Below are 13196 nucleotides of genomic sequence, written 5' to 3'. Positions count from 1 at the left end.
TAAAAACGTTGTCAGCTTACACCTGTTCCTTAAAATATGCTCTTACCGCCACCTTGCTCTCTGGGTGAATGACAAAACACATAACAAAATCACATGTAGTCTTGTTTGTACTGTACAAAAACATCTTCTTTAAATATTGTATAATGTTTTTTACTCCTTATCTGGTCCTCAGCATACGGCTACATCTTGTCTGGGACAAACTGACATTTGAACATTGGCCACTGTGTTATTGCAGGACACATATTGTTCTGCATACGTCAAAACAAATGACAGCGTTATCTCTCCACTGATTGTACCTATAGTAAAGTCACAGGGGGTGGCATTTATAATTATCACTCCCACACTCTTCTATAGAAACCACTGAGGGATTCAGATGTTTATTCCTCAACTGTTGGATCTTGTTTCCTGAGGAACTCCAATTTCTCTACAGAATCTAGTCAAGTGGAAAACTAATAGAGCAAAAGGAAACTTCAAGCTTAATCCAGCCTACAACACATACCTGCAATCAACACTAACTAATACTGTGCCCAAAGTCAAGTTACCATCTAGGATCAGTTAGGAACTTCCCTCAGGGCTGCACAAGTGCCAACAGGTAGTATTTCAGTATATGAAAACTGCACATATTGAATAGAAAGTGGGAGGAGCTAGAGGTTAACAGGAGGCCAACTACTCATTTGGGCAATCCAGCAGGTTAATCTAGCCAGGACTGAACCTGCAAGAAGCTGTGAAAACTTCTTGTTGCGGTCAGACCAGAGTCATTAAATAAATAAATGCAATACAAGGAGGTGTCTTTTATTTTTTCCCTGGCCTGATACAAGTTTTGGGTTTTGAGGAAAAATAGGAAACGATGAGGAAGTTTTTCATGAAAATGCAGTAGGTCAGATGGTTCCCCATGTGACATGGGTAATGAATAACGTGTTTTACATGAGTTCTGCCTGGTCTCACAGCGAGAGATATGACTGTCACTGGGCACAGTAACATAAAAATTGTGACACAACAGTTGTGAATGGCCCCAAACTGCTTGATGCGGTTACTCTGTCAACCATGTATAGTTTGAAAAAAGTTATAATTTACCCAGAATTCAAGACGAATGAGTCTTACTTGAGATAGTCAAGAAGTAGACAGCTTTGTGCAGTGTCTATCGGCAGTCTGATGAATAGTTAGACCCAAGACATATTCAAAGTCTCTCTTTGGGAAATCATGTGAGAAATAAAACAGACCTTTGACCCTTTTCCTCTCATTGCATTTCTTCACATAAATGTTTTGTACATATGCATACAACACAACACAATCTCCAGGAAGATTCCTGAGAGTGAAGCTCCTTTCTCACCTGAAGTGAAGTGAAGCGCAGTGGGTGTTAATGTTGGAAAGAGGTGGGTTTCTGAAGCAGTGCTGATGAAGTATACCGGTGCTTTTACTGTGCAGTGTATGGGCTTGTTTAAACAAAAAATGTTGTAAAAAGATTATACTCAAGAAAATGGAATATAAGGACTTTTACGTCGGTTGGTTTTTGAGAAGCCTGGAGCAATTCCTGCACCAACAGATTCTAAATAAAGATCTGAATAACAAAGACATGCAAAGAAATAAAATGTAGGCTGGAGTGAATAGAACTGGGGTAGGGGAGATTAAAGCACAGAGTTTAAGTGCATGTATAAAGATGTTTAGTTAGATAGTGTATCAGTGAATCACTGTGTGTGATGGCAGGATGGGAAAAGCGGGGCTTATCCGTTGTCATTTTGTGTTTCTCCCTCAGGATTAGACTTGTGTCTTATTAATGAAAAACTCATCAGATATCAGAACAGCTCCCTAAGGAACCAACCAGCGTTATGAGACACAGGTCAGACTAAGACCCTGTTTAAATACTCTTTCTGTGTGTGTGTGTGTGTGTGTGTGTGTGTGTGTGTGTGTGTGTGTTACAGAAGGATAGAGAGTGTGAGTGAGCAGAAGAGAGGCAGCAGAGTGGTATTTAATTTTCCAAGATGAGGGATTATCACTGGCAGAATTTGATCATTCTGCTCTGATCTCAGGATGTTCAATCACAGCTTATCCCAAATATTAAACTCTCTGTCTTTTGTCCCCTCTCCCCTCAATCCGTCTCACACACACACACAAACGCGCACGCACACACACATTTCCACACGTACAGATGCTTGCCGAGCTTCTCATTGAGGAAAGTGGCCCGCTGAGCCTACTGTCAGGGTGTTGTGTGTGATTGTTCTGCCACCTGGTCACCTCAGGGGACGGGTGAGGAGGGTGGAGGTGGGGGAGGGGGTGAGGGTGAGGGTGTGTGTGTGTGTGTCTTTGTGTGTGTGTGTGTGGGGGGGTCTCTTGTGATACGATGCTATGGCTTTAGCGTCTTATGGAGGCAGCTGAGGAGAGTAAATTAAAAAACTGTTACGTCTAATCCGGAGCACCAAGAACAAGTGGCACACAAAATCTGATCCTTCGTGTTTACATGGATCTGGATGAGCTTAAACAAACACACACACACACACACACACACACACACATTCAACACAAGATTCCCTCTTAAATGACATACACACATACACCGCATACAAGCACACATATTCCCTGCTGGTAAATACTCTGTGATTGTGTACCAGGCCGGATGGAGGGAGGGAAGGAGGGAGGGATGGTGGAGGGGGTGGGTGGGGGGGTGGGGGGGTGACAGGCGGTACAAGGCCCTGATCTGCACTCTCATTTTCAGCCTGGAGATCTGCACCCGGGACATCTGGGTCACATCATTACTGCAATCTTCTGCTTGTTCATTCCCAGCTTTACGGGGCTTAGAGTGACAGACCTGCAGACAAACATTGACACAAAGCACACACACATACAAGGATACAAACATATCCAGCATGTAACGGTTACGAACAGTGAAATAGATCACGTCTGAAAGAAGATAAAATTATGTTTAGGCTTCTCAGTAACACAGATGATGAACTACATTGAAGAAACTGAATAATGTACATGCTGTTCAAAGATGTGTGTATGCCAAATTAAAGTGTTTCTGAATAGCCACTCTTATAAACTCATAAAATACATAAATGAATATAAATGACTATAAATGATTACAAGCATGACCTGAGGTGGACTAGTAACAAACTGCCCTGCAGCCATCACCTGTTTTCTGGAGGAAGTTCAATGTATCCGTTTGGTGCAGTCACATCGCCCTCTAGTGGCAGAAAAATGGTTTTACAATAGAGTGGTAGTTCCACAGAGTGACCAACAGGTGCTGCTGCTGAACAACAGAGCAAAGAGGCAGGTGAATTAAAGTTAGCAGAAGCAATTCTGTCTTCAATAGACATAATTTGTATAAAATAAAAATATTTAGCTTTACAGCAGTTTATATCAATAATCCAAGACAGTGTACTTATAGTTAGTGCTGTGATGACACAAAACTTATGAATGAAGGATTTTAACTAACAGAGTAGAAACTGCAGTTACATTTTATCACTTCACCAAATAGTAAAGTTCTTTAAATCAAAGCTCCTGAAACAAACAGAAGTTAAATATTTATAGTATTCATGTGAAAAAGATTTTTTTAAAAACAACAACAAAAAAATCCCAATATGATCGACCAGGAAGAATGTTACCAATTAAGTATTTAGAAAAAAACTTTATGTCTTGTTTTGCCTGTATTATTTTTATTATGTTACTTTTAGCTATATAATAATAACGAACTGAAAGTTTGCACCATTCATGAAAATATCTATAAGAATCTACAGTTTGCAATAGTTAGAATAAAAAACAAAATAAACCAATAATAATTAAGTATATGACAGCAATTACCAAGCATAACAACATAACCCAACCCTAACCCATAATAATTGTGTCATCTTACATTTTCTTGAGTTTCTGTTGTCTCTTGTACAATATTTAGAGCCCTTTGAATCACCTAGTTGGTTAAAAAGAAAGAAAGAAAGAAAGAAAGAAAGAAAGAAAGAAAGAAAGAAAGAAAGAAAGAAAGAAAGAAAGAAAGAAGTGTATGTCAGTGTTTCTCCTTATTGAATATTCCACATCAATCCAAGATATTTTGGTGTGTGTTTGCAATGAAAGATGTCTTTTTATACTCCAGAAAAGTCACAAGAATATGAATATATAACATCACACCTAACCTCATTGTATTTTACTGAATATAGGCTATTTTATTTCCTAAAATCCTAAAGAGTCCTAAAACCTGCCTCTTGTATTATATTGACACAGTCACAATTTAATTATGTAATGTGCCAGTTATGTTTTGCATAGACTGATGTACCAACCTTTAGTGTATAGATGACAAACATAGCTGATGACAGGAAGCAAGAAGCCAGAACATTTACGTGTATTTTTAGAGTGGCTCCTGAATATACCACAAGTGCTATAGAGGGGATTACTGTGTGACGTCGTCGCTGTTCAGCACATGTGATCCCCTCACATTCGGCTCATGAGGATTTACCTGCCTTTCACCAGGTGAGTGTTAATCTAAAAACTCTGCTCCAGGTGAGGCTCGAACTCACAACCTCGGCATTGCTTTGCTGAATACTGTCATATAAGTACCGCGCGCTAACCGATTGCGCCACTGGAGCTTCGGCAATGCTCGGCCAGGAAATCGGTTTAAGAAAGACTAAAGCTCTCGTTTACAATAAATATGTAATAATTACATCGTGTTGTGTTTTCAGTCAGTGCAGCGAAATAAATAATGGAGACTGGATGAGAACTTATGGTCGCACAGAGTCCAGCAGTCAACAGCTTACACACGGGCCGACTCACATGCTGCGTTCAAGTACGGCTCACACAGCTCCGACACAGCAGTATTTAAGCCTTTTGTGTGTTTTGCTGTTCCTGTTTTTAAAAAAAGAACAACAAACAAACAAACAAATAAACAATGTGACTTCTGTGGTGGTGACTCTGATAGGCTAATCATATGATATGATGATAAATGCAGAGTATTTTACACATGACAAAATAAAGAGAAAATCAAAACATGATGCATCAAATCAAGACAAAAGTGAAAAAAAATGAAGTAAAAAGAATATAGCCGGAAAATATTAAGATATAGATTGCCTCAGAATAAAGGTAATGTTCAGGGTCCCCCCAAAAAAGTTTGGAAAAAGTGCCCCGATGGCCACTAATACTGGCACATTTTGGAATGACAACTAAAAACCTTCCCATAAAGTCACTGTACAGTGCACCACCACTGCCCCAGCTCTTCTAGCTACTGTATGACAAGTGGATACTGGTGGGATTGGGGGCCTCGATGGGCTTCTTTTCCACTTGATTTGAAGTAGCAGAGCACATACGCTACAAGTTACTTGAGGACTTGAGTAAATGTATGTATGAAGGCTACATTTCCATCACTGGACAGATGTAGTAGGTAGATGGCAAGTTTAGGTTCATCAGAAAGTGAAAATAGTATTGGAATTCAAAACAGTGCTAATAAACCCATACTCATGTTAATATGTAAAAAAAATATCACTTTGATTATAAGACACAGTCTGATAAATCATCAGACTCACTTAGTGTTACTGTGACATATTGCTTGAAGGTAGTCCTTTCTTAAATTCAATATTTCAGACAGCAGGTGAAGGCATCAGATTTTTAAGGGTGCTGACTGTGCTACTGATTAACTCAATATACACTACCTGGCCAAAGGTATGTGGACACGCCTGCAATTTGGGATATTTTTCACAGTGTTGCTTAGGATTCATGGCTCCAGTTGAGGGAGGTGGTGACACTTGACTTTAAGCCCCCCCTTATCTTGCATTTATAATCAGTATATAAACATGTAACAAGTGGTTTATAACAGACTATAATATAACTGTAAACAGATCCAAGTGTTTATTAATGTACTTGTTAATAATAGTAATAGCTGCTTACAATTACTTTGTAGTGTGTTAAATATATGGCTTATAAATGCTAAATAGTAAAGTGTTATCAGAAATGCTTTTCTGAGGTTGGTGTGGAATAACTGAACTGCACAGAGTCCTGACATCAAGCCCATCCGGCTCCTTTGGGATGAACTGGACCATGGACTGTGTGGACTGTGAGCCGGGCCCAACATCAGTGTTCAGCCTCAGTAATGCTCTTGTGGCTGACAGGGAACAAATCTCTGCAGCCAGGTTCCAAAATCTTATGGAAAATCTATAATACACATTTAGCTGTCCACATACTTTTGGCCACTACTGTGTAGACAGAGCAGTTTTCTTCTTATCCACTGAAGCCCCACATGCATATAGCTTAAAGACAAATCCAGTTACAGCATGTCAGGTTCAATCTAAACATTGTTTCTCATTTTCACCCCTAGGTGCCACAGACTGTATAAGAAATATGGTGGAGACACCCAGCAGCTGCAGCAGTCGACCGCGGTCACGTTTTAAAGCTGTGTGCTGCGACGAGAGGGCAAAGTGGCAAATGAAAAACCTCTCTTAACACAACGATGGAGGCTGTGTCAACACATAAACACACACAGCGAAGTACCTCGAAGCAGGCTGTAAGCTTCCAAGAGCAAGATTTATAATCTGAGAGCGCTCCCCATTCCTCATCACTGTGTCAAATTGCCATATTTTGTGGGGGTATTTTACGACAACCTCGCACAGGCCACAGTGTGTATCAGGTCCCATCTATCACACTCCCCCTCAAGAGCAACACAACGAGAGACAGAGACACAAAGATGGAGTAGGAGGCTGGGAGAAAGGACAGGCTGTCAGTATATAATACCAGGAAATGACTCACTGAGACTGGACAGCATAATCTGGCACTGTGTTGTTGTTGGGTTTTTTTTATTATCATTATTATTATTATTATTATTTTCAGCATATTCATAATTCAACACAATACATACAGGAAACACTAACATAAACATTCTGAATGAAAGAGAAGAAAATCACTTGACCCATTGGTCAGAGGAGGCTCTCACCTCAAAGACATGCGGCGGCGATGCCAGTTTTAAAACTCATTAATAAACACACCTGAAGCCTGGATGGGTTAACCGGCAATGTTTTGAGGCCCCCTTGGCAATACTGTCATGCAGCAGGGAGAGAGAGAGAAAGAGAGAGGGAGGGAGTGGTCTGAAAACTGGAGAGACTTGACCGGGAGCTTGAAAGAACAAATGCAATGAAGAAAATAGATGTTGCTAGCAAATAGCAAACAGCTGCTGGCAAAGTTGCTCTCATGTTTGGCCTCAAAATATAGCTGGTTCATCACAGACTTGAGTAAAATATGACAGATCCATGCCCTTTTCTGCTGCAAAGGAAGTGCTTTAGTACCCAAGTTAGGGCTAGGTAGGTACAGTCGCCCATAGAAATAGGATGAGTAGATTTACAGTGCTGTAATGAGATATACAATATATTATACACTGGTTCATGAGGGAGGCTTAGCTCTTTGCTCTATTTCTTTGCCTTGTTATGTTTCCGAACCTGCAGATTCGCCGTGAATCAGCTTTCTGGGTAGAGTTACAGAGGGTTTGTTAAATAATGTCTGCAGGTTGTCATTCGTCATCGCTGGCTCCAGCTTTTTGATTTAAACTTCGAGATGAGCGTGAAAAACTGCAGGTAAAACACAATTTAAAGCAAGCCGTTTCTCAAGAGGCTGCTGCTTCACTCACAGTATAGTGCATTTTCTTTTCTTTTTTTCTTTTTTTTTTGTATGTCAGTATCGGACAGTTGCCTCCATTGTTACAAGACCCTCAGTCCCCCACAAATGAAAACCCACCCCACCCACCCCACCCTTCCCATCCAATCCCATTCCCATTCCACCTTAATCCCCCATGCCCCCACCCCAGCCCCCCCCTCCCAAAATAACTTTATACAAACCGATAAAACTTCACAACAATTCACCATCAACACAAAGGTCACACAAAGCTCCGTCATTATGTTCATCCATAAAAACTAAGAACAGCACACGTCAGCATCCCCGTCATTCGCTCATGTGTTGTTGGCATGATCACACACACACTCATACACACACACATACACTCTCTGCCTCTCTGTCACACACTCACATGCACACAAACACATTCCCAGGGGATTAAAGACAGGCAGCACTTGCAGTCAGGTCAGGTGTATGTCTCTATTGCATCACGGCTCATCACATCCTTCTGTTGCCAAACAGTGAGACAGCTTGTTTAAGTGTGGTCGTGGATTATGAAGAAAACTCCAGGACTAAAAGCAAAGGAGGAAAGTTTTGAGGATTCAATGAGAGAACAGGAGGTGAGAATTTGTTAGTGTGTATGCAGGTGGGGTGTGGAGGTCGGAGGTCGGCTGTGTCCAGTCAGTCGTGGATGACGATGGGGCCTCGCATCCTCAGGCTGGGGTGAGGGTGCGGAGGGGCCAGGACGAGTCCCTGCGGAGGGCCCTGGGAGACCCTGCGTAGGGTGATCTGCTCGCAGGGCTGGCGGCAGGCGTGCCTCAGCTGGGAGCGGGACAGCAGCCGCCTGGCCCTCCTGGGGGTGTGGAGACAAGACAGGACATAAGTGCAGGAGAACATACACCGATAGAATAATATCCAGACTGAAAGATCATAGTAGTAATAACAGTTGCAGTGGTGGTAACTAAGTACATTTACTCGTGTTAAGGTATTTTCTGCTACATTATACTTCTACTCCACTGCAATACAATGGCAAATATTATAGTCTTCACACCACTATATTTATCTTACAGCTGTAGTTGCCAGTTACATTACAGATTTATATTAATTAGTATAATCAACAAATAGACCAAGATGCATTAGTTTGGAATAAACTACCCAGCAGAATATAAAGTAATTAAAATTAGCTCCAACTCTATCAGCTGCAACATTAATGCTTTAATTATTTTTATCCTATAATATACATTAACTTAAAATGGGCCAATCTGCATAATGAGTGCTTCTCACTTTTGGTATTTCTGAATATATCAATTTGCCCATTAACTTGAGTTTGAGTTGATAAACAATATAAAGCCTCTACAATTCCATCACAGCTGTTCAATCCTTGTTTTTCTGATGACTTGTGCTGAGATTGTTTTGAACCTGTCGGGCTCAGCTGTTGGTTATGCGAGTGGGTGGACAGAGTAGTAGTGATGACATTTTAATTTGAGTCACAACTCTCACTCAGAGCACAACGTACGCTGTGGCTGCACTGCGCTCTGGTCTGTTGAGTTTATTGATGTAGGAGAAAATGATTAATCTCTGCCTCTGATATTTGGTCAGTTTCACTTTGATAAAAAGCACACTCACTGTATTTGAGTGCTTTAAAGGGACAGTTCAACAATTTCTTCATAGTTATACAAGAGGATTGATGCCACTCTCCCGTCTGCAAAGTAGATATGAAGTTACTGTCTGCAGCCAGTTAGCTTAGCTGAGCGAAAAGACTGGAAACATGGGGGGAAGCAGCTTGACGGCCTCCATCCAAGGTTAACAGAACTCATCTACCGCAGCCTTTATAACTCACTGCTTAACATGTCGTTTGTTTAAAAGCCAAAGAGTAAAAAATGGCAATTCACAATTTTAAGCAAAGGGTATGTGCCAAACTATTTGTTTGGTTTTATTCGTATTAAACAAACAAGATACTGTGGGGGGCTTCAGAGGTGCTGATAGGTCAGTGTGGTTACCTTTGGACGGACGCCAGGCGAGGCGTTCCCCCTGTTTCCCCCTACTGGCTTTAGCTTCATATTTACTGTATGCTCGGCAAGAGAGTCAAGAGGGGTATTTTCAAATGTGTCAAACTTTTCCTTTAAGGTTTTTTTCCTTAATTGCATGTTTTGTGATTTGGGAAATTGCAGATTTTGGATTTTATTGCATTTATTTCTTTTCTTTAACCTTTACTTTAACTAGGACATTTCTATTTTACAGGACACTCAAGAGAAGCTTGACGATTCAAAACACATTGCATTTCTTCATGAAACGTGTTTTGAATGTGGTGTTTGAGGCCTTACATTTAAACATTACAGCTGAAAATTCAGTAGTAGCCAAAAATGTATGATTGCATCTTTATGTCTCAGAGAGTAACAGTGACTACGCCTACAGCTAATGTTTGTCTGAATACATTATTTATATGTAGCTGACTACAGGCTTGATGTGTCTAGTGCTTCTAGCTGCTTCTCATTACTGTGGCCATTCTGCAGTTTGGCTGCAGCAGCCTGCAGTGGAAAAAAAAGAGTGGCAACACACAGAAATAATGGCTATGGGCTGTGGGCTGTGGGCTTTAGGAGATGGCTTATTCGTCATGTATATTATCGGTCTACCGGCAGTTTGACAAACAGTGCATGCTGCTGAACTACTGGTAGTTAATTGCTTGATTGCTTGGTTGTAAAAATGTCATTACTCAACAATCAATTCCGTTTTAAGAACATAGTTTGTTTTCTTTGTTCAGCGGCCCTGCTGTAACGAGCAGCAGCTTTATATGAGGTGTAAAGCGCAGAGACAAAAGATGGAGAAACTAATAAAGAGGGAAGACGGTGAACTTTAAGTCAGTTCAAATGATTAAATACAAGAAGAAGAGTTCAGTTTAAGGCCACCAAATTAAGGTTCAAGGCCGCTGAGAAAGTAATTAGAAACAGTCGCCTTTTCTCATTTCGGGAGGATTCACTGAAGCAGAGTGAAACATGTATCGAGCGTCAGGAATAGAATTACGAAGACACAGCTCATGTTATAAAGCAAAAGAGAGGGACATCTCTGCGGGATTTTTCAGTGGCTCACTGGTAATTTCCAGACTGCAGAGGGGCTCTGTGCCGAGAGAGGGAGGCTCTTTTTTTGCAGCCTCAGACACTAAACACAAAGATCACGTGGCACACTCACCAATGTTGGACACGCCACTAATGGAATTCATTTGGAGACAAATGAATGCAAATGCACCACAATGTATAGGTGATTATTCATTGTTCCCTTTAGGCGGTCAAGGAGAAGCCTTTCAAATCTAATGCACAGCAAAGCCCTCTACATGTGCTGTCATTTTCTCCCTCTTTCACTGCTCTCTCCTCAGCACCGAGGATGTTTTTCTTGTATTGTGAACAGGAAAACACATCTACTCCCTCCAGATTCCCGCTGTTGATAAAATCAGCACTATAGATCTCTCATGCAGACTCTGTACATTATGTGCCTGTATATCCTCGCTCAATAAATACGTCTCAAAAGTGCATGCAACTGTCACGCATCTACACACACATCCCCCATTTTTCTACAATCTCGTATACTCTGTATTGTACTTGTACTGGTACACAGCATTACATACATATTGTATGTAATGCTGTGTACCAGAGCAGAATATAAACCGGACAGGAACGGAACAGATTTTGCTCTGGTGGCACATTATCTAAAGCTCTGCTGTTTGTCTGTTCAGCTGGCCGTCGGGAGGAAAGCAAGCATGTAAATCCACTGTCAAACACAAATCAAGCTATCTCGTCCACATTTCTCTCTTTCGCTTTCTCCCATTCTGTTCCAATTCCTGATGCTTTGTCCTGTTATTTCTCTGTCCAAATCTGACGTATCTGTATCTAACACTCGGCACAGCCATGGAAGAGTTAAGCGCATCCTTCAATTAAGTAAAAGTACCAATACTACAATATAAAAAATTACAAGTTAAAAAAATCCTACTTGAAAGAAGTTTAGTATAATCAGCAAGAATCAAAAATAAAAGCGGTCGTCCTGCAGAAAAATGGCCACTGTGCCTGATGTATTACTGCTATATAACTTTATTAGATAATGAAGACGCATTGATCCGAAAGCAGCAATTTGCTGTTGTAATTATTTTACACAGAGTTAGGTTTTTTCAGTCTAGTGGTTCCAAACCTAAAGCCCATGATAACTCACACAAGATAAATCTGAGGTGTCGTGAGGCTGCTAGTTCTGCTTCACATTTGGACTATTCTCTAATCTTTGTTTAATATATACATGTATTGCATTTTTTGTATTTTCATTATATTTCGGAATATTGGATGATTTCACTACACAGTTGTCTGTGTTAACTGTCTGAGAGGTTTGCAGCCACTGGCAGTGTAATTTTGTGGGATGAATCAGGCACTAACCAAATGCTTGCTGGTTCTTACCGGTAAAAAAAGAAAAAAAAAAAAGACCTTGGCCAACAAGGGAATAACAAGTTTTGGGGAAAAGTAGAAATAAATTACACTCTAATACATACTTATTATACAGTATTTATATTGTTTTGTTTTATTCAATTGTACCAACATTAAAGTACCAGCAGGAACCACTCAGTATTTTATTAGAACCTGATTCACTCAATGAAATTACACTGTAAATCACAGGCTGTATTAAAAAGTCTTACCTAAACCTTGATCTGAAAGGCAACAACAACGGAAATAACAAGTGCACTTACCCCCTTTCAAACATTGTGGAGTAGAAGTATAAAGCAACATATAATGTAAATACTCAAGCAATGCATTACAAGTGTACCTGACTGGAATGATTGCTAGAGATATTCATGGTCCCCAGAGGTTGAATATTACTGGCTCTACTGATCCCCTGACTGTGATTAACATTTTTCTTTTTATCATTTCAGTGTAAAATAAAAAAGGCTTTGAATGGATCGCCATCAAATCACAAAAAAACGTTTTGTTTCCCAGAGAATGAATTGTGATAATTTCTTGATCCCACAACTGTTCATGTTCTTATTATCTTATTATTCACTGTGTAACTTATGCTCAGAAAAGTGTTAATTTGCCATCTCTCTCTGCTTCTGTCTCTATTTGTCTCTCTTGCCATCCTCCTTGAATAAGTGGGAGTGATCTCCTCTCTGCTCTGTGACACACTGCGCTCTTCATCACACTGAGAGAGCGAAAGAGGAGCAGAAAGAGATGGAGAACGGGGAGAAAATGAAACATCCGAACATCTCTCATTAGCAGCAGCCTTTTCAGAGAAGATCTATTAATGTCTTTTATTCAGAAATGCATTAATTGTCTCCACAAGGAGAGTGAATCGCAGTATAATGTAACAGAAAGGGTACAGTATTCAGAATGAAGCTATCTCTCTCTCTCACACACACACACACACACACATACACACACACACACACACACACAGCCATGTTGTCTTGGTGGGAAGTGAGTAATCCATATGAGTCCAGCCATGGTTAATGTGGTAATGATATTCCCACTCAGGCCCCAGTGGTGCCTGGCTCCTCGCTGGCCCATCTGTACCAGTTAGCCGCTCTAATTTTAGCCCCGGCGGTCCGAGGGCGGCTGTGAGGGCCGGGTGCCATGGCTCATTTAGACACAGGCTTA

The 13196-nt window shown here is 40.7% G+C and overlaps 1 protein-coding gene and 1 non-coding gene across 5 annotated transcripts in view; both read right to left on the bottom strand.

Moving 5' to 3' along the window:
• Positions 1 to 4477: 4477 nt before the first annotated feature.
• Positions 4478 to 4571, bottom strand: trnai-uau (transfer RNA isoleucine (anticodon UAU)). The gene is made up of 2 exons: positions 4534 to 4571; positions 4478 to 4513 (listed from the first exon to the last, which is right to left on the bottom strand). It is a non-coding gene; the product is annotated as a tRNA-Ile (tRNA).
• Positions 4572 to 6735: 2164 nt separating this feature from the next.
• The window catches only part of mta3 (metastasis associated 1 family, member 3), a 28128-nt gene continuing 21667 nt past the window's right edge, over positions 6736 to 13196 (bottom strand). For 2 of the 4 annotated variants that reach the window (XM_056366130.1, XM_056366132.1), the window contains one exon: positions 6736 to 8425. In XM_056366130.1, the coding sequence (XP_056222105.1) occupies positions 8254 to 8425 (172 nt within the window). In that variant the 3' untranslated portion in view covers positions 6736 to 8253. Of the gene's footprint in view, positions 8426 to 12637; positions 12742 to 13196 lie in introns of all 4 variants that reach the window. The other 2 variants (XM_056366131.1, XM_056366133.1) reach the window with 2 other exon arrangements.

The sequence above is a fragment of the Seriola aureovittata genome, chromosome 21 (assembly GCF_021018895.1).
Source record: "Seriola aureovittata isolate HTS-2021-v1 ecotype China chromosome 21, ASM2101889v1, whole genome shotgun sequence".
Classification (NCBI taxonomy): Eukaryota; Metazoa; Chordata; class Actinopteri; order Carangiformes; family Carangidae; genus Seriola; species Seriola aureovittata.
Note: the sequence above shows the minus strand (reverse complement) of the source record. Positions and strands in the feature narration are given on the sequence as shown.